The sequence below is a fragment of the Platalea leucorodia genome, assembly GCF_965183815.1.
Source record: "Platalea leucorodia genome assembly, chromosome: 4".
NCBI lineage: Eukaryota > Metazoa > Chordata > Aves > Pelecaniformes > Threskiornithidae > Platalea > Platalea leucorodia.
Genome location: NC_138826.1, coordinates 50275026 through 50297507, shown reverse-complemented (window position 1 = coordinate 50297507; position 22482 = coordinate 50275026). Strand labels below are relative to the sequence as shown.

The window sequence follows — 22482 nt, the reverse complement described above, 5'->3', positions numbered from 1 at the left end:
AGAAAAGAGAAAGAATAACAGACAGCATGTGTGTTACCAAGTGAAAACTGCAACTGTTGGCGAGCGCTGCAAATAACAATTCTCCTGTAGCTCAGCCCTCCTCTCCCCAAATATCTTTCACTTAACTTCTGACAGCTGTCAAAACAGAATGTGATACTACCAGGGCTTTAAATGCAGGAGAAGAGAGCGCTGCTTCTTGAATATAATGATTTCACAAACCCGTGTTGTTCCCGAGTTTCCTCAATACCCACAATAACAGACACATTTGATTTTAGGCGGCAATATTCAGACACCCCTGGTACTTCTCGAATAGCCTGCAGGTGAGCACACTGTTCAAGAAGATATTCCCAGACCTGAGAATTCACTAGGTGGGGGCTGTCTGCTTTTCAGACAAGGAAACAACAGGGAGCCCAATCCTGCGAGATGTGCAGAGTGCTTTTTTGTTCAGCAGCCTCTAATTTCATATATTTTAAAGTTTCAGATCAGGAGGGAATCAGCTCCTGTGACTAATATGACTTCTTGTATATCCCGTATCATTACGCTCCATCCAGATGTCCCTATATGAAGCCCAAAGGCTTCCATTACACCGAAACATCATTCCACCTTTCGAGCACAAATTGTTGAATACCGCAGAGGTGAACGAACTGCTGAGTGGCGGAGGTGGGAGAGCCTGATGTGTGTCACCATTGACAAAGGCAACTGTGATCATGGGCAATCTATTTCCTGAGCTACATCCCATCAGGTGAGCCGCTCCGATGCTGTAGCAAAGAAAAAGAAGGTAAAAAAGAAAAACTCTTACAAAATAAGCCCTCAAGATCCAACCCAAACAAGTATGGGGGAAAAGGAGGAGAAGGGAAGGAAAGCACACAATTCCTCCCATCTCTGTGGGCAATCCTATGCAGTCCTAAAGGACGGGATTTAATTAGAACAGTTATCTCTGTGCAGATCTGCAGGTGCTATGAGAATTGTTAAGGGCAATTCTCGTAAATGTGTTCTCCTTACCGCCTAGCAAAGAAGGGAAGTTAACAAGTGCACTTCAATTACAAAACCGAAAGGGATCACCATGATCCTCCAGCTCAGACTGGCCATAGGATTTCTCTCAGAAACTGAAGACTGATGTTAAAAGAAAAGACTGAAGACTTCTTAACGATGAATTCATCATGAGCCCCAGTAAACTGTTACAATATTTTATTATGCTCATTACTGGCATTTTATTGCGAGGTTGAATTTGCCTAACTTCAGCTTCCAGTCCCTGGATCTTGTTATAGCTTTGTCAGCAACACTGAAGAGCCCTCCCCCTCCCCAATATCAGATATCAGCTGGATCGTCCTCAGCATCAATCAGCCCTTCATACTGGCAGGGCCGATCTGTATGAGAGTAAATTTTTCAGCTCAACGCAATATCACATTGCCTTTGAGAGAAAGACCATTATTCACACTTTATTTTCACTTCACCCTTGTACTCAGAGCTTAAAAACAAAAACTCAAAATGGATTTGGCACAATTCATATGTCACAGAGGCAAAGTGCTGGGAGCAGCAGACAGAGCTTTCATTCTTGAAAAGCTTTAGAGGATCACACAGAAAACATTAGCAATGGCTGATAAAATGAGTGCAATATGGGGTAATTATATCCTTCACCAGAATGAACAGATGCACACTGACTTCAGTAAAGCTGCGTCTATTTATGCCAGCTGAGGACCGACTCTCTCCCTCTTCTTTTTTTAATCAATAAAAATTATGCAAAAGAAAAGGTTCTGCATAACTTCACAACAATGACACACCCTAAAACCCAGGTTGCCCAACTGACCTGAATACAAGCGTTTCCAGCTTGCTTGATTTTTGGTTCCTTTCCTGATAAGCTCCTATTATCTTCAGCCTGGTCTGAGACCACAGTCAAAATAAACACAGTTTATTTTATTGCCACAGGAGGAAGATTTAAAACCACACATGACTATGGATCCACATACACTTTTCTTCCTTCTCCTTGATGGGGCTACACAAAAAAAGAAGTTACTCTTCAGTGTGCATCGTGAGGAAACCCCAGGCAAGATGACCCAGTTCAGTGAATCCTGTGTTCACATACAACGTAAGCCTCTCCTTAGCATCTACCTGGAACATTAGCCTGGGAAGCCACAGAGGAATGATATGAAATGCAGGGCAAAAGCCAAGCAACTTCTCCAGCCCACGTTTCCAATCCTGCTGCTCTGAACAGCGAGGACCAGGGAAGTAATCTTAATCTGACTGAAACCAACAGCAAATTTGAATAGGCTTCAGTAAGGCCAGAACTGCAACTAGCACCTTGAAACAAACCCTAGTCTCTCATTTTACATGCCACGCAACCCAAGAATCACTCTGTGATATTTTCACTCATATTCAAATTACGTGCACTGTATCAGACATTTTCCACTGGACTGTATACCTACTGTGCTTTGGTATTTCAATTTGTTGGTCATGGATAGCCAACTTTAGTGTAAAGGTGACACACAGATAATAGAACCCCTGTGCAATTTTTAAGGAGACAAAGCTATTTCGTTTAGTTTTCTTCTCCTTCAGCTTTGCTTGATACTATAGAAATGGAAGTTTTGCTGAGAGGGATGTTTGTGTGGGAATCCGACAGCTCTGCTTTTTGTGGATGTTGGCATAAGGCAGTCAGGTGGGAGTTCTTTATTAAAAATGCCATCACTGTTTTGAACACAAAACTGTATTTTCACAGGAACTTGACTGACTTTTGCTAACGAAATGTACATTTTCTCCTCAGCTATACTGCTTGTATTTTCTGGTTTGGCATCGCTGCTATTGAGTTCATGATTCATTAAGTGGCTCTTTTCCATTTGCAAAGGGGAAAACTACCATTAAACCAGCAAATTAAAATCAATATTATTCCAAAAAATAACAAGTAGGGGTTGAAGTTGACAAGGATTTCTGCTTTTTTTCCTTCTGCACAATGATTCTGTCCTTGAATATGCAGTTATTTATGTGCCTCTGAGGAAAGAATTTAATCCTTATTGTTTAGGATTACAATAGAAGTATAATGCTAGACTGGTTATACACACCAGTCAATAACTTACTTCCATTTCTACTCTTTTCAGCATTACAAGTCAGCTTGCTTCTCTTGCAGATACTCATCTATGATTAACTAACTTCAGTTGAAATATAAAGTGTCCATAAAGCCTTTAGGCAGAAACAAGTGAACATCTGTCTGCTTTCCTCCTGTCTGTATATTTTCATAGGTGAGCTCTGGACTAATCCACGCAGCTGGGCATCCACTGCACTCAAACTCTGGTGTCACTTTAAAGACCACGGATGTCACTGCTTTGTACTGTCCATCACTTTAAGAGCTTTTCCTACTTCTAGACAACAATAAGGGCACATTATAATGATTTGACCAGTCTCAACACATTTACTAGCCAAAATCAAAAAAATTGAAAGACAAAATAATAATAAAAATAATGACAAAAATAATTTCTGTCTGCTGACAGCCTGAGCAAGATGGAAGCTTACAAAAAGCTCAGACATCGGGAGATGAAAATGAAGGTTTTAGGGACAGGACGCAGTGCAGTGAATTCCTCCAAGCCTCTGCTGAAGTGCTGCAGACAGAGAAAACCTTCCTATCCACCTGTCATTTGGCCAGAGGCCTACCACAAGCTTGTACAACTGGCATGGAGGCTCAAAGACAGAGCACGTTCCAGATCCAAACCAGACATGGATCTCAAGGCACATCATTCGCATGGATGCAAATGGTGTCAGTGAAGAGAGGGGATGTTTCTTCTCATCTTCCTGATACTCTGCAAAGCAGCATTTGACGTGGAGAAACATGAGTTTTCACCTGGGAAAAACTTACCATGTCAGGTGTTAAAATGGCTTGAATCTTTCCTGGGGGTTGTATGGAGACTTTAGGCTCCTACGTACAGACTGTCATGGAGATCTGACTTCCATGGAGGTCTTTTTCAAAACGTTCACAACACTGATTGGATCTGAAGGTCTTAAGCATCAGTAACAGCCAGTTCTGCTTCTCCTTCCCCACCACCCTGGGTCAGTTCTCTCATTAAGAACAGAAAACTGACACTGAAACTCAGAAAGGCAGAGGTAACAGAGGGAGGCACTTTGGAAAATTTGCATCTGGGTGTAGTTGCCCTCGATACACCATACGCGTTCGTCTTTGTCCATGCTGCAGAAGACCAGATTTCTCGTCACTGCCAGTCTCTGGCATACCACCATCCACAGGGAACAGTTCTTATTGCACCACCTTAGTCATACCTTCATCTGTCTTGGCTGTACTACAGCAGTGTAAAATTCATACTGTGGAGCACTCCAGATACTCCAACAAGCCCATGGCTCTCTCAGCAACACAGGCTACCTATCAAACCTATCCACTAGTGCGTAACTGAGATTCCCACAGACCTTTCAATAAAGTATCATGTTTTCATCCCAATCTTCACAGCTCTCCCTGTAAAGACTTAGTATGAAAGGCCAAGGTGGCCAGGTGTTTCTGGTGCAGGGAGTCTCTACAGCAAGGCTGATGCTCATATAGGCAGGTGTCTCAACCTTCTTCTCTATGAATTAAGGGCACAAACCTCATCACTTTCTACAATAAACATTTTCTATGTTATACTCCTCTGACAGAAATATATAACGGCATGCAATTAATAGTAGCATGCCTATTAAAAATAAGCAAACTGATAAAAAGGAACCCTAACCAGAACTCTCAGCTGTGCACACTTCTTCCCAAAGGGAAAGGATGAGAGAAGAAATAGCTTACAACAGATGTTAATCTTTGTGCTTAACACATTACTGGAAGGTGCTTCAAATATAGTGACAAGCACAGTATAAAGGCTTATACAGAATAAAACAGATTAACAACTATATTTATTAAGGTCTACATTTTCAGCCGGGCCTCTGCAAACCTTTCTTTTGAAAAAGCAATTTTGTTCCTGTTTTCTGCATGCATACAGTCAATGAATATTAAATACTGTTGCAAAACCCTTAGCTTGGTTATATACCATGCTGATTAAGTTACCTTGAATTAGATTATCTCTCTTCTCCTCCACTAGCATTCCAACACAGCCCCCTGGAAGCGCTGAGGGTTATATACCAGAAAGGTGCATGACGTCCCTTAAGGGATTATAGTCCTTTTCTCCTCTGATATTGTAATAACGACTTTACCCAATTCAATTATTCCTTACTCAAACAAACAATAAAGTGCTCTTGTCTCTCCATTGCACAATTCTGTGTAACTTTTTACACAAACATGTATATCTGCTAGCTTCTTTTCTAGTTTCACAAAAGGCTGACTTGCATTTAGTATTTTTCCACTTTCTAGTGGGTATGCACAGTCTTAACACATTACACTTAAAAATAATGATTTTTTTTTCTTTTTTAGACTTATGATGCAAACAGAGAGAGGCTTTGCCACAGCCCAGTCTGTTAACACATTCCTCCTACAGTACACAGTGGCATTACACAACTTGGGTCCTGTCTATAGGAGTCATTTTCCTTTCAAGAAATCTTCCAGAAGCCCTGTCACCGGGGAAGCCAGGAATGGTTGGTTTTGGTACACATGTGAAGAGAAGCAGCTACCAGTGGAACCGCACTCATGAGAACTATGACAAGAAATTTTAAAAATGAGAATGTGCCTTTAAGTTTTGGGAACATCTAGAGACCACAGTCTCTGGCTGGGCTCACACAGTACCCAGTGGTGAACAAACACACGGTAACAGAACAGCCCCTGTCCCAAAGCAGCCTGCAGCCCAGTGACCAAATTCAGACCCTACTGAATTATGCATATTAAAATCACTACAGAAGATAAAAAACAAGCAGCACTTGAAGGCAGAACTGGCTAGAGTCGATTGAAAAACACGCACGTTTCATCTAAAGCGGTTGTGCGTACCTGTTTCTTTTTACCACTAACCTGCGTGATAGCTCCACCGCAGGCGTCTGCTACGCAACTCTCTGCTCTACTCTAATCAGCAGTGTCATGAGCAAAGCCATCCCAAGCCCCGCCTTCAACCAGGACTGGAAAAATAGGTCAGGGAAATAGCATTATAATCTGATTTAACTGCTATTCAAATCATCACAGTCTCTTCATTAATTTGAACGAGAATTGGATTGCACCCAAATTACTGACAACAAAATGGGAGGTTTATTTTAATATCTTCACCGTTTCATTTAAAATCTTCCATTCAAAGAACAGAAAATAAGATCTCCCACGCACCTTCAGGTGGCTACAGCGCGACTTAAATTTTTATCTAAACCAGTTCAAAATAGACAGACTGTCTGCATTGCAGCTGGCAACTGGAGCCCCAACCTGAGATAAGGCCAGTCGATGGGTGCCATAAAGCAGAGGAACAGCTCAAGAGCAAGAGAGTGCATCACCCATGGGTCTGAGTAAAGGACCTCCAGGATTTGCTTCCCAGAGTGCAGTGGAGAGTCTGCAGCTTCAAAACATCTCACCCAGCTGGAAACCTCAAAGGCCAAAGAAGAGAAAGACTATCTGGAACTAACTTCCCAAACACCTCAGCTCATAGCAGAAATTTTATTTACTTGATGAAAGCAAAAATAACTTCATATTCTGTAAAAAAAAAACAATTAAAAAAAGAAAAGAAAAAAGGTCTGCCAAAGAGGCTTGTTTTGGCAAATAATGAATGCCTAAAGAAATATTGTTTGTATTATGCAATGAACTTGTAATTAATGTTTGTTTGCTCACCATTTAATAGCAGTTCTGCACTAAGTGATGGGATTTTGCTGCCATTTGTGAATGTGCAGATTTTGAAACTTCATTCCCCATATGGAAGAGCTCCCAGGGGGTCATATCATAAACCCATTCAAATGAACAAAACAAATGGCAAGTATTTGTACAAATGTGGAAAATGAGAAAGCTGTATGTATTAATTTACGTAAGTATTGTTAAGTGCCTCAGTTTACTTGTGTGGTATTTTCCTGCTTGACTGCATAGAGGTAAATCAAAAGAGGCTGTCTACATGAGGAGAGTGAAAGCATCAAAAATATAAAACTCCTTTAGATGTGATGAGGGGCCCTTAAATGGAGGAGTCCCCTGTTTCTTTCCAGCCAGCCTGGCAATGTTTATGCCTCTCATGCCTCCATCTAAAATCTAAAGGGAGTCTGAAATTCCAAAGAAATTATAAGACTGGCCAAAAGGAGAAATGTCAGGTAGCAATCGGTGTGCTGTGAAGAATGCAGACACTGACCTGGATTAATCCCACTTATCTACATGCACCTGAACCAGAAGTGCAATCTGTCTGGCTATGAGTGAACCCACTTCCAGACGGCAACTCAGAGACAAGTAGGCTCCTAACATGGCAGGGATTCCAAAAGGGATCCATCCAGGCCTTCCACCCCTCCATAAACAAGAAGAGAGGCAGCAGCACATACAAGCAACATTAAGTCGTCTTAGGTGATTACCACTGTGCCTGCCACTGCACTTGCACAAACTGCACCTAGACTTAGCTGCTTCAGTAAACAGGCAGACATGCAGGTGGGCTTATTGAAGCCTTTGCTACTATGGTTTCATTGCTATTAGGGCTCTACACAATTCACTGTTAAAGCTAGACTTCACAGAGATGGAGGTCGGGGAAGGTGCAATACCTTGCAGAACAAGATTCAGCTATAGCTAACATGCATGAGTACGGACATAGTACTGCTTTAAAATTCTGTGTGTGAAATACTATGGACTTCTTGGCAGAGGAGTGATGAATATTGTTTTGTTTTGAAAAAGCTGTCCCTCTAATTTGGTGCTACACGGGCACCCAAAACAAAGGTTTTAGCAGATGCCAAACTCAGTTGGACCCTGCTTGTTAGTATGCTTGGGAGACAGTGGCAAAGTCAGTCCTAGAATGGTAGGATTGTGCCACTAACTCAGAGCAAGGTACAGGAGCCATGCCTGTCACCCAGGGGCGACAAAAGGAGGTTAGTAGCCAGCCTGCTCTGTAACCAACTCTGATGCATAACAGCTGAGAGGACATGGACTGTGATAGGATTTAATTCTGCACATTTTCCAGCTCCTACTGGAAAATACTATACGCCCCTTAATTTCCAAAATTGTTTTTAATTTGGTGCTTGTTTTCTCAGAGCTATGAGGGAGAAGAGGGAAGAGATGTTCTTTACCATAATACCTTCATGGTATTACATGGCATTGCTTCCTGGCATTTTTATATTTCCATCTGAAGTTTCCGGTTCTCGTGGATCACAGATTCCTGTCAACCCTCAAAATTTGCCAGGGATGACTATGCACTCACCTGCAGCTATTACAAAGGAGAGCTTTCACAGTGATACAGTGCTGCAGCTCACTTACAGTGGCCTCCCAGATCACCTGTATCCAGCTGTATCTGGGGAATGACAGCTTTACATCACTCTGATTTATGGCTATACTAAATATATTTTGAAGGCATTTGAGTATTTAGTTAGCAGCCAGACTTCCCACTTGTAGATGAAAACTTCACCTCTCTTAAGACATCAAGCAGAAAGCTTTGACAGGTGGAGGGAGCTCCCCACTAGGAAACAATATGGACATTTTAAACTTCTCCATAAGCTTTGAGAGGGAGAGGAACATATAGACCATGATGAACTGCAAAGGAGGACACAGCCTGTAAATGGGGCAGGCTGCTGCTGAAGAAGGAGGTATTGGCCTGTGAAAGAGCCAGAAAAATCTCAGAACATAAGACGTACCTCTGATAATGTGGTCATACAGCTGCCTACTTCATTTTTATTTTTGACAGAAATAAGATTGCTATGTGGTTATTTCCCATGCTATCTATAGGAAATAGAAAATTTAGTGAACTATGGCTTACGGCTGTTGAGGAAGGGTTGGTCTTTCATTAGTATTAAGTATGATTGCATAAACAGGTCTGAAATTGAAAGCTATGCTAGGAAAGGAGTGAAACAAAGCAAAATACAAACAAAAATATTGCCATGAGCTAAACAGCAAGACAGAGAGGATATGTGTTCTTTTCAAAAAGTTGAGGAAATCAGCTTCCTCCACTTTTTCCAATCCTTCAAAATTGAATCTAACACTGAATGAAAATTTTTCTACTTAACAAAAGTATAGAACATTGATGCATCTCTAAGTGCAGCATTTGCAATGCCATCATCATTGCTGAAACATAACCTTAATGATAATTTAAGCCCCTGTTACAGGTCTTTCAGCTGCTCTTGAACCTCATCTATTTTCAGGAGCAATCTGCTCATCTTTGACACCCCAAAATGGCAGAAATCAATGTGTTATTATGCTGTAAGAACAACTGAAAAGCAAAGTCTTGAACTTGATAAGAAAACTATAACCTTCCTTTATGTTCACAACTTTGCCTTCCACAAAATGCAATTTAAAGAGAGCATTTAAGAACTTTATCTTGGAAATACTCCTTCCTCCAGGCAGATTTAACTCACAGATCTTCTACTAGATTCTGCCACTACGAAAATATTAGGAAAAAAATAAAGGAACAATAGGAAGATCCAACATTGACTTCAATGCTAGAAAAGTGTTCACATATGAGAAATAGACCTCTAAGGGCCACACAGGGAGAAATATATTCATACTTAATAATCATGAATCCGAAAAGCAAACCATAGAACTGCAGTAAAACACTTGTTGAAAATGACATCCAAAGATTTTGAGAAAGAGGGTTGAAATCGGGAATAAAGTGTATGGTTAGGGAAATACTGATGGATATTCAGAAAAGGAAACACAATTTGAAAAGATTTTAAAAATCTGTGAGTGTAAATCTCCTTTCACCCCTACCCAGCCAATCTTGCCTCAGTTTGGCACCTGGGTTAGTTGGGCCAAAACTTTATACTGGGATAGACAGGGATAAGGCAAGTAAGTTAGTAAAAGAACGTCTGAGGCTAAATCTTGAACAGAAAGGTTAATACTTCCACCACTTTTTTTAATTACAGAATTGCAGATTTTCACTTCTGTGATTTGTGATTCATCTTATAAAGCATAAATTTACATTTCACCGTATGTACTTTGTTCTTCCACAATGAATCTACAAGATTTTTTATAGCTTTTCATTGTGCTAACAGTATGCTCCCAGAAGAAAACGGATAAATTTTTTTTTCATGAATTGGAGAAAATCACAACTCTGCTGGTCAGCTCACTGAAGGTGAGTCTTTCTTCAGCAAAATGAGTGTGCTGACCTACCCAGGCCTGGGCACCAGACAGGAACAGAGTAGAATACATATAAAATGACACAAACCCCGCTTTGGAACTGTATTTTGTACCTGAGGTAGCACTGCTGGTCCTTGTCCTGCCAACCTCTGCAAGGAGCTGACCTGAGGAACCTTAATGGGCACTGCAGTGATAGTTCCCAAAGTCTGTTGGAAGAAAAACAGTTGAACACAGCTTAAAACACTTGCACTGCTTCCCCAGATAGAATCTCCCCGACCCAGCAGTTTCCCTTACAGCTCTTTGTTTGTCTCTTCCCAGCTTAATGACGGAAGGGTATAATACCTCAGTCCATTTGAAGCTCTCTCTCTTCTGCCTAAAGAGTCAGAGACTCTTCCTTCTCTTTAACCTTCTTTACAAAGCACTGTGAAGTAAAGCCTATTGTCTCCTAAAGCATTTGGTAATTCTGAGCGCAAAGGATATATCTCATTGTTGTGAAGTTTTTTTGGTACACAAAGAAAATACAAGTGTGCTGCCATGGCTGAAGGCTGTCTAGGCATTAGCTTGTTTTCAAAAGAGATCTGAAGAAAGGTGAAACACACCACAGTGAAACTTCAAGATGTGCATTGGTAAGATGATGCATTTCATGGTAGCCAGGGTCACAAGAGAAGTTCACTGTGTCTTAGTAAACACTAAATACTGAATTATTAAAACTGAGAGCTACCTATAAATCTACTACAGCACACTGTAACATAACATTCAGCTAAGACGACATCCATTTGGGCCAACACAGCAGCTATTACTATCCACGTTTATTTTCTCTACTCACCCTTCTCTTAGTTGTATAACAAATGTATTCAAAGCTTATTTAAGATAGAATAGAATAGCATAGCATAGCATAGCATAGCATATTTCAGTTGGAAGGGACCTACAATGATCATCTAGTCCAACTGCCTGACCAACTCAGGGCCGACCAAAAGTTAATGCATGTTGTCAAGCACATTGTCCAAATGCCTCTTAAACACTGACAGGCATCCGACATCAACTACCTCTCTAGGAAGCCTGTGCCAGTGTTTGACCACCCTCTTGGTAAAGAAATGCTTCCTAATGTCCAGTCTAAACCTCCCCCAGAGCAGCTTTGAGCCATTCCCATATGTCCTACCACTGGATCCCAGGGGGCAGAGATCAGCACCTCCCTCTCCACTTCCCCTCCTCAGAAGCTGTAGAGAGCAAGGAGGTCACCCTTCAGCCTCCTTTTCTCCAAACTAGACAAGCCCAAAGTCCGTAGCCACTCCTCATAGGGCATGCCTTCCAGCCCTTTCACCAGCTTTGTTGCCCTCCTCTGGATGCACTCAAGGACCTTCACAACCTTCTTAAATTGTGGGGCCCAGAACTGCACACAGTATTCAAGATGAGGCCGCACCAACGCTAAATACAGCAAGATAATCACCTCTTTTGACCAGCTGGTTATGCTGTGTTTGATGCACCCCAGGATGCTGTTTGCCCTCTTGGCTGCCAGGGCACACTGCTGCCTCATAGTGAGCCTGCTGTCAACCAGCACCCCCAGATCCCTTTCTGCAGTGTTGCTCTCCAGCCACTCCTCTCCCAGTTTATACCTGTGCCTGGCATTACTCTGTCCTAAGTACAGAATCTGGCGTTTTGACTTATTAAATTTCATCCCATTAATCATAGCCCAATGCTTCAATCTATCTACACCCCTCTGCAAGGCCTCCTGTCCCTCAAGAGAGTCAACAGCACCTCCCAGTTTGGTATCATCAGCAAACTTGCTAATGGTGCATTCAACTCCTATCTCCAGATCATTGATAAATGTATTTAACAGGACTGGCCCTAGAGCTGAACGCTGAGAAACACTGTTGGTGACTGGTCACCAGCCAGGTGTAGCCCCATTCACTACAACCCTTCGAGCTCTGCCCTTCAGCCAGTTCTTCACCCAGAGCACTGTGAACCCACTCATCCCACAGCTGGACAACTTGTCCAGAAGGATGCTGTGAGGCACAGTATCAAAAGCTTTACTAAAATCCAGAAAAACTACATCCACCACCTTCCTGTCATCTACTAGGCGGGTGACCTTATCATAGAAGGATATCAAATTAGTTAAACAGGACTTTCCTTTTTTGAACCCATGCTGACTGTGCCTGATGATTGCATTACTCTCTAAATGTCTTTCAATAGTACCCAGTATAAGATATCTGAGGTAGCTCTTTCTATGAGCAAATATATTGCTGCATTCTACATAAAGTTTACTTTGTAGATGGAGAAGTGATAATTATTAACTCAGTATTATCTTTAACCCTTATGAGTACAGTTGGATATCAAGAGTAAGCAAATTATGTTTCTGTAATAGTGAGTCAAGTACATACAAGTTTCCCCCCTGCCTAAAAATCTTCATGTCTGTTTAGCTCCAATCCTTTGCTGACTTTTCATCTATCTGTAGTGATGTACATTTATGTACATTTATGCATTCTCTTATAGATGGTCTGAATGGCACCTCTTTTCAAGACTCACCCACAGAGGCTCCTAAAATACTGGATCTGAGATGTAAATAACTTGTACTTTATTTTCTCCATTAAAAAGGACAGATAGCTTATAAATTTAAGATTGGGCCATATGTCTAAAGAACATAGCTAACTTTTCCCCTTTACCCTTTTTCATTCCTTCATCCCTGATTGCAGTTCATATTTTGGTTAACTGGCCAATATTCTTAAGGCAAGGTTTTACCACTTCTATCTAACGTCCCTTAATTGCTGTTGGGACGACATGGCAATATAAGCAAGCAGATGATTGTCATCATAACAGCAAGAGACACTTAGTCACTGATCACAAAAACTTATCAGGCTGCTAGAAATAGCTCATAAGGAAAGAAAAATAGATTCCACTAAATTTCTCTAAATTTAACTCCCCTCAAAACAAAAGTATTGGATCACAGCCAGCAAGATAAAGTATGCTAATATTACCCCAATCTGGTAATGAAAATTGTCAATAGAAAGGAAACTATAATGTAATCAGGTCAAGGAAAGCAAAACTGTGTCAGGTCCACGCTGATATGTTCTCCTCAGACCTCAACAACAGAGTGGTAAAACTGTCTATTTCATTCTAACTACTGTGTTTGATAAGAATACCGTGCATTTTCATGCAGAATATTTTCAATAAACTTGTCCTACAGAGTTTATATTTTTAACTCTGCTACTCCTCTTGGAGACATTTGGGGGTGTGATGTTATATATTCAGCAAAGATTAAAATTTGCATAAGATTTGCCTGAGTTAAACAACAAGGAGAGCTGTACAGTTATAAACAAGCAAGACAATTTTTCCTGAGTACTAGTGGATTATCAGTACCCTGGATTATCCATGGAAAAATATACTCCATTAAAATTCTGTCTTGAGCCAAGGAGGGGAAGGAGGGTGAAGAAAGCAGTATTTCCACCCATGGATACCAGAACAGGTAAGTTATATCTTCCTGCAGAAGTAAAGGTATTGGCAGCAGAGTGAGGAACAGAAAGGGACATTTCCACCGCAGTTATCTTTATAGGGTGACATATGGAATAAAAACAATGGGAAGGATACTATAAACTATCTGAACGAATTACTTCTTTGCCCTGTCTACCATATCACAGCCTCACACATTGGGAAGGACAACGTGATGAATTCCTGCAGTCTGGAGAGAAGGAGAACTTGAGCTACCACCTGCTCCTATTGCACTCTGCGCTGGGTTAAAAACTGGCTGGACGGCCAAGCCCAGAGAGTGGTGGTGAACGGAGTCAAATCCAGCTGGCGGCTGCTCACAAGTGGTGTTCCCCAGGGCTCAGTCTTGGGGCCGGTCCTGTTCAATATCTTCATTGATGATCTGGATGAGGGGATTGAGTGCACCCCCAGTAAGTTTGCAGATGACACCAAGTTGGGGGGAAGTGTTGATCTGCTGGAGCGTAGGAAGGCCCTGCAGAGGGACCTGGACAGGCTGGATCGATGGGCCAGGGCCAATTGTATGAGATTCAACAAGGCTCAGTGCCAGGTCCTGCACTTGGGTCACAATAACCCCATGCAGCACTACAGGCTGGGGGAGGAGTGGCTGCAGAGCTGCCGGGCAGAAAAGGACCTGGGGGTGTTGGTCGACAGCTGCCTGAACATGAGCCAGCAGTGTGCCCAGGTGGCCAAGAGGGCCAATGGCATCCTGGCCTGTATCAGGAATCGTGTGGCCAGCAGGAGCAGGGAGGTGATAGTGCCCCTGTACTCGGCACTGGTGAGGCCGCACCTCGAGTACTGTGTTCAGTTTTGGGCCCCTCACTACAAGAAGGACATCGAGGTGCTGAAGCGTGTCCAAAGAAGGGCAACGAAGCTGGTGAAGGGTCTAGAGAACAAGAATTCTTACAAGGAGCAGCTGAGGGAACTGGGGTTGTTTAGTCTGGAGAAGAGGAGGCTGAGGGGAGACCTTATTGCTCTCTACAACTACCTGAAAGGAGGTTGTAGTGAGGTGGGGGTTGGTCTCTTCTCCCAAGTAACAAGCGATAGGATGAGAGGAAACGGCCTCCAGCTGCGCCAGGGGAAGTTTAGGTTGGATATTAGGAAAAACTTCTTCACTGAAAGAGTAGTCAGGCATTGGAACAGGCTGTCCATGGAAGTGGTTGAGTCTCCATCCCTGGAGGTATTTAAAAGAAGGGTAGACGTGGTGCTTGAGGACATGGATTAGTGGTGGACTTGGCAGTGCTAGGTTAACGGTTGGACTCGATGATCTTAAGGGTCTTTTCCAACCTTAATGATTCTATGATTCTACGAACTGCCTGCTTTATATTAGCACGAACTAAAATTAATTCAGCCCAGTTATTTGCTTATTAAGGTGAATACCAAAGTACCAACCCACACTAGAGGAACTGAAAGTTTATCACAAGTATGATCTACATCTTCCCTCCATCCCAACACTGCTTATATATAGAATTTCACAATGCAGAGAAGCCTGAGTTTTCCCTGGAAACACCAGGAGCACCACAACTTCTCCTGGGCTGCACATATACCCTCTACAGAAAGTTAAAACTAGAAGTTCTTCCTTCTGGAAGGTCATGCTTAAAGTGTGTCTGTACTGCTCGTCATTTTTATATATGCTACCTCTGACCTTGAAAACACACGTTCTGATGTTCCTGTTCCTACAGACACACGTGGATTTGCAAGGATTTTCAAACTGGCCAACAGAATACTATGTATTAAAGTACGAAGTGCCAACACTGAGTGAAATTGGGAATTGACTATAAAGATAAGAATCAAATTACTCAGAAGTTAGATAAGATACAGTTATCAATTGGTAGGATGCACAAAAACTTCACATCTGAGCAACAAATCTCTTTCTTGTACTACTTCAAATATCAATCACAAGGAAAAAAAAAAAACAAACCAACCCTGTCGAGAACAGAATGCCTCTGCCCTGTGAGGAAGGAGCTCATCTCAGCCTCTGGGTGCATCGTTGGGCCAATTCTGGTTTATGTTCCAAAACACTGAACGATTGAGCCAAAAGGAATGGGAATGGGAGAAGAAACAAGAAACGCCATAAAACTACTCTGCACTGTTCTCTTAGCTTCACTTGAAGGCAAAGCCAGGATGTATTGTCTGTGGGTATCAGAGAAATGAACTATCATTAGTTCTGTCATCTGCACTCTCAAAAAATTCGTCAGATTTATTTTCCTGAAGTAGGAGTTCTGCAGCGATCTCAAGAGAACAAAAACAAATTATGGCATTCTTAGGTTATGAAATTTTCAGTGACAAAGACGCAGCCTCCTGTTTACAAATGGTTTTATAGTAAGGATCTGTTATTTAATATTCAAGGAAACAATCTCAGTATAAAAATCATATGGCGAAGGGAAAATTCAAAACTTTAATCTCACATTAATAATAGCACTATAGTATGTTCAGACAGAGAGATATCTAAGGATCTACTTTACTTTTCAATATTTACATTGTTTTGTTATTGTTTCCCAGCTTGGGCAATAAATAGTTCAAGCTGTTGTATCAGCAGAATTCAATGACAGAAACCTCTGTACTTTTCCTGTAACACATTTCATCTGTTATCTCAGGGTACGTCACCTAGGTCAGTATTACTGTCTCCGTTTTAGTGATGAAAAAAAATCGAGATTTAGAGGTAAAATAATGTTGTCAGGGCTAGACTGTTGCGCAGGTGGAAATACAAGCCAGACTTCTTACTTCCAGTGTCTCATCCATATGATTGATTAACCTCATCTCATCTGTTGATGTAGAGTCACATCTGAGTCGCCTAATTTTTAGGTCAGTTTTTAACGATCAGGCCAGGATGTCTCCACGATGATGGGCAAAAGAAGTGAAGCATAAAACAGAGGGAATCACAGTTGCGGTCTCTGCAATGAAGGAGGTGCAGGTGCTAGAATGGATGGTTGGGCAGTTTGGCTCTGGGTACATTTTTCAGTGCATTTCAGAGCACTGCTTTGTTTCAGTTTAAGTGGTAAATAAACGAGCAGATAAAACCACTTGCCTGGCAAATAAAAAAGTAAACGCCCTTATCTGATGTTCTTCGCCAGGCAATGAGAACTGGACTCCTCATGGCTCAAGCTATAACAGGACGAATACTGCTCACACTCACCTTAATGCTTCAGTTCTAGCTGGGTCCTCAGCTGAAGCTGATGGGCTGCCAGAGGTGAGTAATCAAGATACATCCCCCGCAAAAAGGAAAATAAACTTTTTTTTCCTCCTGTTAACAGTGCCGCCTATTTTCACTCATAAACTGTCCAGGCTTGCCATGGTCAGCCTGGTGGATCAAAGACTGGTCACTCACTAATTCCACACTATCATTTTCATCCATGTGGGCCTTTTTTATTTTCTCCTTCCTTTTTTCCAATTTGTCCAAAGAGCAAGCTGGTGCACATTCTTATAAACCTTTAATTAACAAGCTGAAAAGACATTTTTCTGGCAATGCCTGACCTTTAAGCACTTTGTATGAATTTATCGATACCAGCAGAAACAATAATTTAAAAGGTTATTTTATGACTGCTGAATAGTTTATGGCAGCACTTTTGTCAAGATAAATGAGTTTCTTATTTCTACATTTACAGCTCTAAGCATTTTAATAAAAAAGGTCCATAAAAGTCAAAGATAACTCCAAATCTCTCCTCTATCTAAGTCTACTTGGGCTTTTCTGGTGACCTCCTGAAACACCTACAACGTGGAGGGAGCGCTGAAACGCGCAGCGATGGGGGAAAGTGAAGAGCCAAGTTTCAGTTTGCCTCAGAATTGTTTTGATTTCATTGTATGCATTTAAGCCAGATTTACTATCTTTATACTGAGATTTTTTTTCCAATAAAAACAGATTCATCAGCTATATTTCCTACTGTCTAATTTACTAAACTTTACATGCAGCAGCCCTTATTATCCCAGGCAAGCATCTGGGAGCTCACGGCCCCTTGCTAACTCCTACCTCAAGCACCAGCCCCAGCCCTCGCTTGGAACAGGAACCTCAGTCACCACATCACCCACTGTAGGAGTTAATGGCTAATGAAGGCATATGGCTGCAACACAAACCACTTCCAAACCCTTGTCTTCAGTGACCTATACAGAGCAGACAGGTATCTGGCATGTCAGGGACACCTTTTGTGCTTGAGCAATCCACAGATGCCCTTGGACAGGAACCGCAGCAGGCCCACTGCGTAGGTGACCTGCAGCCTCAGTTGTTGGGTAAATGTCATCCAGCAGCATGCTCTGAAGGGTCGCATTTCGAATTGCAAAAACAGGTGAAGAGGTGCAAATGAAGTAATCTTTTCCACTGGCCAGTTTACTCACTAAGAAAATAATAATGATAAGAATTTCAAAAAAGAAAACCAACTGGAAAGCCCCAAAACAGGGGCACACAGTTGCATTAAAAGACAAAAAAAGCAGTTCCTCCATGTAACCAAAAGAAAACAAAAAATTTAGAAGATATTGCCAAGTGCAGTTAAAAAAAAATAACTTCTCGCCCTCAATTCTTCTATTAATACCCAATAGCATTGTAACTATTTGCTATGTTTTCTCCTCCTATGCTTCTCCTGCATTAAATCAACACCATCCCTAGATCAAGGCTCTCAAAGACAACTGAGGGATAGAAGTGTGGGGACAGTGGCAAGTAGAGGACATAAAAAGTGAAACAAAGCAGCATGGTATGGAGAGAGAATAAGAATTCAGAGGACGAAGGCTAGACATGGTTAGAGGATAAAAGGATGCCGAGGCAGAAACAAGGATGAGATTTACATTGTCAATGATCAGACTAAGGGCCATACATTCATTTTCCTACTATTATGTTATGACTTCTTTAGTCAAAGCCTGACTTTTTAAATCCATGACTTATGCACATCTGTGATTTTAGTACACTTCTGCATTTCAGCCCTGAATGAATACATATATATATCCCTCTACAGACATGTATCTCTACTTTATTGAAAGATATTTACATTTTACTCAGTTTGGGTAAATACATTTGTCAGACCATTGCTATGTTTGCTTTGAATTACAAATTCTTTTCCCCCTCATTTAGATGTACTAACACTCAAGGACCTGTTCCTACAATTCATTATCCGTACAAACTCATTGTTGAGCTTGGCTACGTGAGCAGTTTAGGATTAGATCACAGACGTAAAACTGTTAGGGGACACAACTCTCCTCCCATTCCAGAATTACACCGGTACAGAAAAAAATCACTGAAGTCAATCACTGAAGAGAATCAGACTCAATGAGTAACAGAAGGTGAAAAAGCCACACAGTTTCAAAAGCCTTTCACTACAGCATGTTACCAAAATAAATACTTAACTCGGGAACATATGGGTTTGTTATATCTTAGCAGAACAGTTCAATTATTCGAGTTCAACTGACACTGCATTGCTGTATTATTTGCAAACTATTTTATACTGACATCAATACTGCAGCACAAATATTGTGTTCCTACAAGGTATTCTAGAAACACTAATCTTTTTCTTTTTAAAGTACATATGCATCTCTCTGAGATCTAGGTCTTCTTCGTGTTGCAAATAAGACACCTAAGCTATTAAAAAAATGTTTTTGTCTGTTACGTGTTCAATATTGGCAACAACAGTTTTACAGAATGGATTTTTAATGTGGTAGTGACAGGGGAACAGATTGCTATGGCAACAGCAAAGATGAAAATTCTTAACCTGAATGGATCGTCACTGAAGTAATTGCAGGGTTTTTTTACCCATTCTACATCCATTTTACAACTTGAATGCTGCATTCAACCTTGAGCTTGCTTTATATAAATGCCAAGCACTATATGTAACCTCCAAGTTCATTTGACTTAAAACTTGCTGCACCTTACCTCAGTAATCCAGGATAGGTGCTGTCCTCTGGCTACCTAAACAGCTGAATGCTATTATTTTTCCACACAGTCCACCAGCAAAAGCACTGTGCGCTTGGATATAACTTCGAGGCTCCTGCAAGATGTGTACGCGTACATATTTTTTCTTTCCTTCTAGACTTAACTTCTATAAAAATATGTGGAAATCATTCTTCATTTTCAAAATACAATGAAATCACTGTGCGTGGTATTTCTAATAATCTGGTGGGATAATGGCATATTTCAGCTTCACACTCAGATTGTATCCCAAAGAGACTGCACTTCAGACACATATTTTGTGTAAACAGTAATTGGAATTTCACAGAAGTTTCAAGATTTCTCTTCCAGCTTTTAAAAGTGTTTGTTTACCCCACTTCCTTTCTCTTTACTCAGAATTCATTAATCATGCTCTTGTGTGCACATCTATTATTGTTATGAAGTAGACAATCAGAAACACAACAAGTCCTGTTGCTTTTTTTAAATATCGGTATTTTTGAAACCATCCTTTCTTTGGCCACTAAAAATACCGTTTAAATCAACCCTCGTTATAGCCAGTTAACGACGACTCAAACTACGCCAGATGCTTTTGCACTGAAACAGCCTACAACTGCTCTCACTGCCCCTTACAAGGCCCAGTACCAGGGTAGCAACAAGCAGCAGGAGGCAAGGTACCACCTTAAATTCCAAATCTGCTTTGAAAACCATGGTGTGACCAAATTCTTAATTGCTGCTGAGGTATTTGTACTCATCCCTTTCAACACCACTCATCTGCAAGGAAACCCACGGTGGTATCAAAGCTCATGAGGGTATCAGAGGAGTATATGCAGAGATAAAGCAAACAATTTTCTGCTTTTACCGTGGCTCTTAGGCTTTTTGGAGCACTATCTAATTTATCTCTGCTTTTACCATGACTCTCAGACTTTTCAGACCACTATCTCTACTTCTTGCCACTTGCACATTCCTACATCTGGGTAAACTCGAAAATAAAAACTCAGTTTGAACACACCGTGGGTATGTATTCTGGCAAAGGAAAAACATGATGAATAAAGTTCATGAGTTTCCCCGGTTCAGAAATCCCAGTGGTTACTTACGCAAGAGGATAGATAGCTGTGCCAAATACCTGTTCTTAAACACAGCTTCCATCACAATATTTACCGGTTAGTATTTTTTTTAAGGCACCATTATTTTTATCAAAGGAAACAGTCGGGATTTTTCCACAGTCATTAGATCACGCTCTAAATTTCTGAAAAGAAAAAAAAAAAGAAAAGAAAAAAAGAAGAAGAAAGTTTGGCTATGTGAACTGCATTAGCATGCACATACCTGTTCTGTGATTTGAAGCTTTATTCAGAAATCATATTCAATTAATTAAGTCTCCACCTCCTGCACAAATGAGTATAGTCTCACTGAGTTGCAACAACAACACTCAGCAGCTGTGATCACACCTATAGTCTCTTGCTCAGCTGATTCATAAAAGATTTGCTGTTTAACTACTAAACTGTTCCAGGTTGATGTTGTTTTTAATGACTAATGTCTTCAAATTACTTATTCTCTGTTCACAGTCTGGGGAAATATTTCTGAGTAGAGGGAAAAATGCAGGCACAGCGTGTCACACAAAGCAGTTTCTAGCCTCTCCCTCAAGTGAGTTCAAGCATGAGTGAAATCTTCAACAGAGCCCCAGCAGCTGCTAAAGTCCTACTGCTCTACCCCAGTTGCAGAACATGAGGATTAGGGTATGGAAAGAGAAGGCAGGGGGAGGAAAAGTAAAGGAGGAAATGAGCATCCTTCCTTGGTGATTTAGGAATCCTCACCTATCCGAATGGCCCATGCAGGCTATTAGCAGCTACTGAAAAATTAAGATTATCTTCCAAATCATTCCACCTTAGAGCACCCGTAAGGGTGCTCGGAGCTGCTTTTGCAGTTCTTGCTCTGAGTTTTTATTATGCATTCTTCAGTCACTCTGAAGAACTGGAAAACATGAGGCAAGTGACAGCCTGAGACGATCTAATTGCTCACTGCCACACAGTCCCTTTTGTCAGGCCCTGAGCTGAGCTAATTCAGCTCGCTAACCAGGATAAAGAAAGTTTTCTGCTATTTGAATTAGCTTAGGAAAGTATCCAACAAGCAACAGAATAAAGGCAAGGGAAAAAGCAATGTTTCTTAGCGGGGGGGGGGGGGGGAGAGGAAGGCAATTAACACAAAGGCAGGGGAACAGAAAAATGGAACGATGGTTCCAACCTTTTTGGAGAGAGGAAGCTATTAGATCCGTTCAGCCATAATAACCAGATGTTGTTACAAAAGTAATTTCCTTGAGCATAGAACTTGTGGAAGGAACATGAAGACTTTGCCTGAATTCCACAGAAAGTGTGTATAAATATGACTGATCTTAAAATTCTACTGTTAATATAACTAGTCAGAAAAAAGGAAGCAATAACTTTCCCAGGAAATGTTAATTTGAATGTGCAGAACATCCTATAAGCTTGCTTCATTTTTTTTAGGCAGACTACTCAGCACTTGCCCATCAGCAAAACCCAGTGGGAAATACTGCTTTAGTACAGCATGGCTGAATTACCGTTGCTACTGAATTCCTAACTTTGGTATTCCACAGTTCTAGGATTGCAGCTGTGAAAAATCATTGCAGATATTGCTATGTAGGTGCCACCTTCTAATTAAAAGAAAACACCAAAATACGGCTGCACCTTATTTAGTTTTGGAGGGTGATAAACTCTACAGTATTCACTTACAAATGTAATTGATTCTTTGATGATCCAATTTTATGTTGGTTTGTTGAGGCAGTAACAGGATTTGGCAAATTTATGCTTATATAAATAAATTCATAAATATATACATAAGATACATATATATACACTATATGTATGTGAATACACAACCACACACTTCAGAACACGTAATAATATATTACACATAACATTTTTCCAGAGTTGTAAATATACCAAAGTGAGCACCAGTGTTTCCCTACAATGACATAGCCAGGAAATTTTAGAGTAAGTAGAAAAGC

The 22482-nt window shown here is 41.1% G+C and overlaps 1 protein-coding gene across 4 annotated transcripts in view; it reads right to left on the bottom strand.

Annotated features, from left to right (window-relative positions):
• PHF21B (PHD finger protein 21B) overlaps positions 1-22482 on the bottom strand; it is a gene marked incomplete at both ends in the record, with an annotated part of 165933 nt that overhangs the window by 30070 nt on the left and 113381 nt on the right. For all 4 annotated transcript variants that reach the window (XM_082309743.1, XM_082309745.1, XM_082309744.1 and 1 more), the window contains one exon: positions 10234-10326. In XM_082309743.1, coding sequence (XP_082165869.1) covers positions 10234-10326 — 93 coding nt within the window. The remainder of the gene's footprint in view (positions 1-10233; positions 10327-22482) is intronic.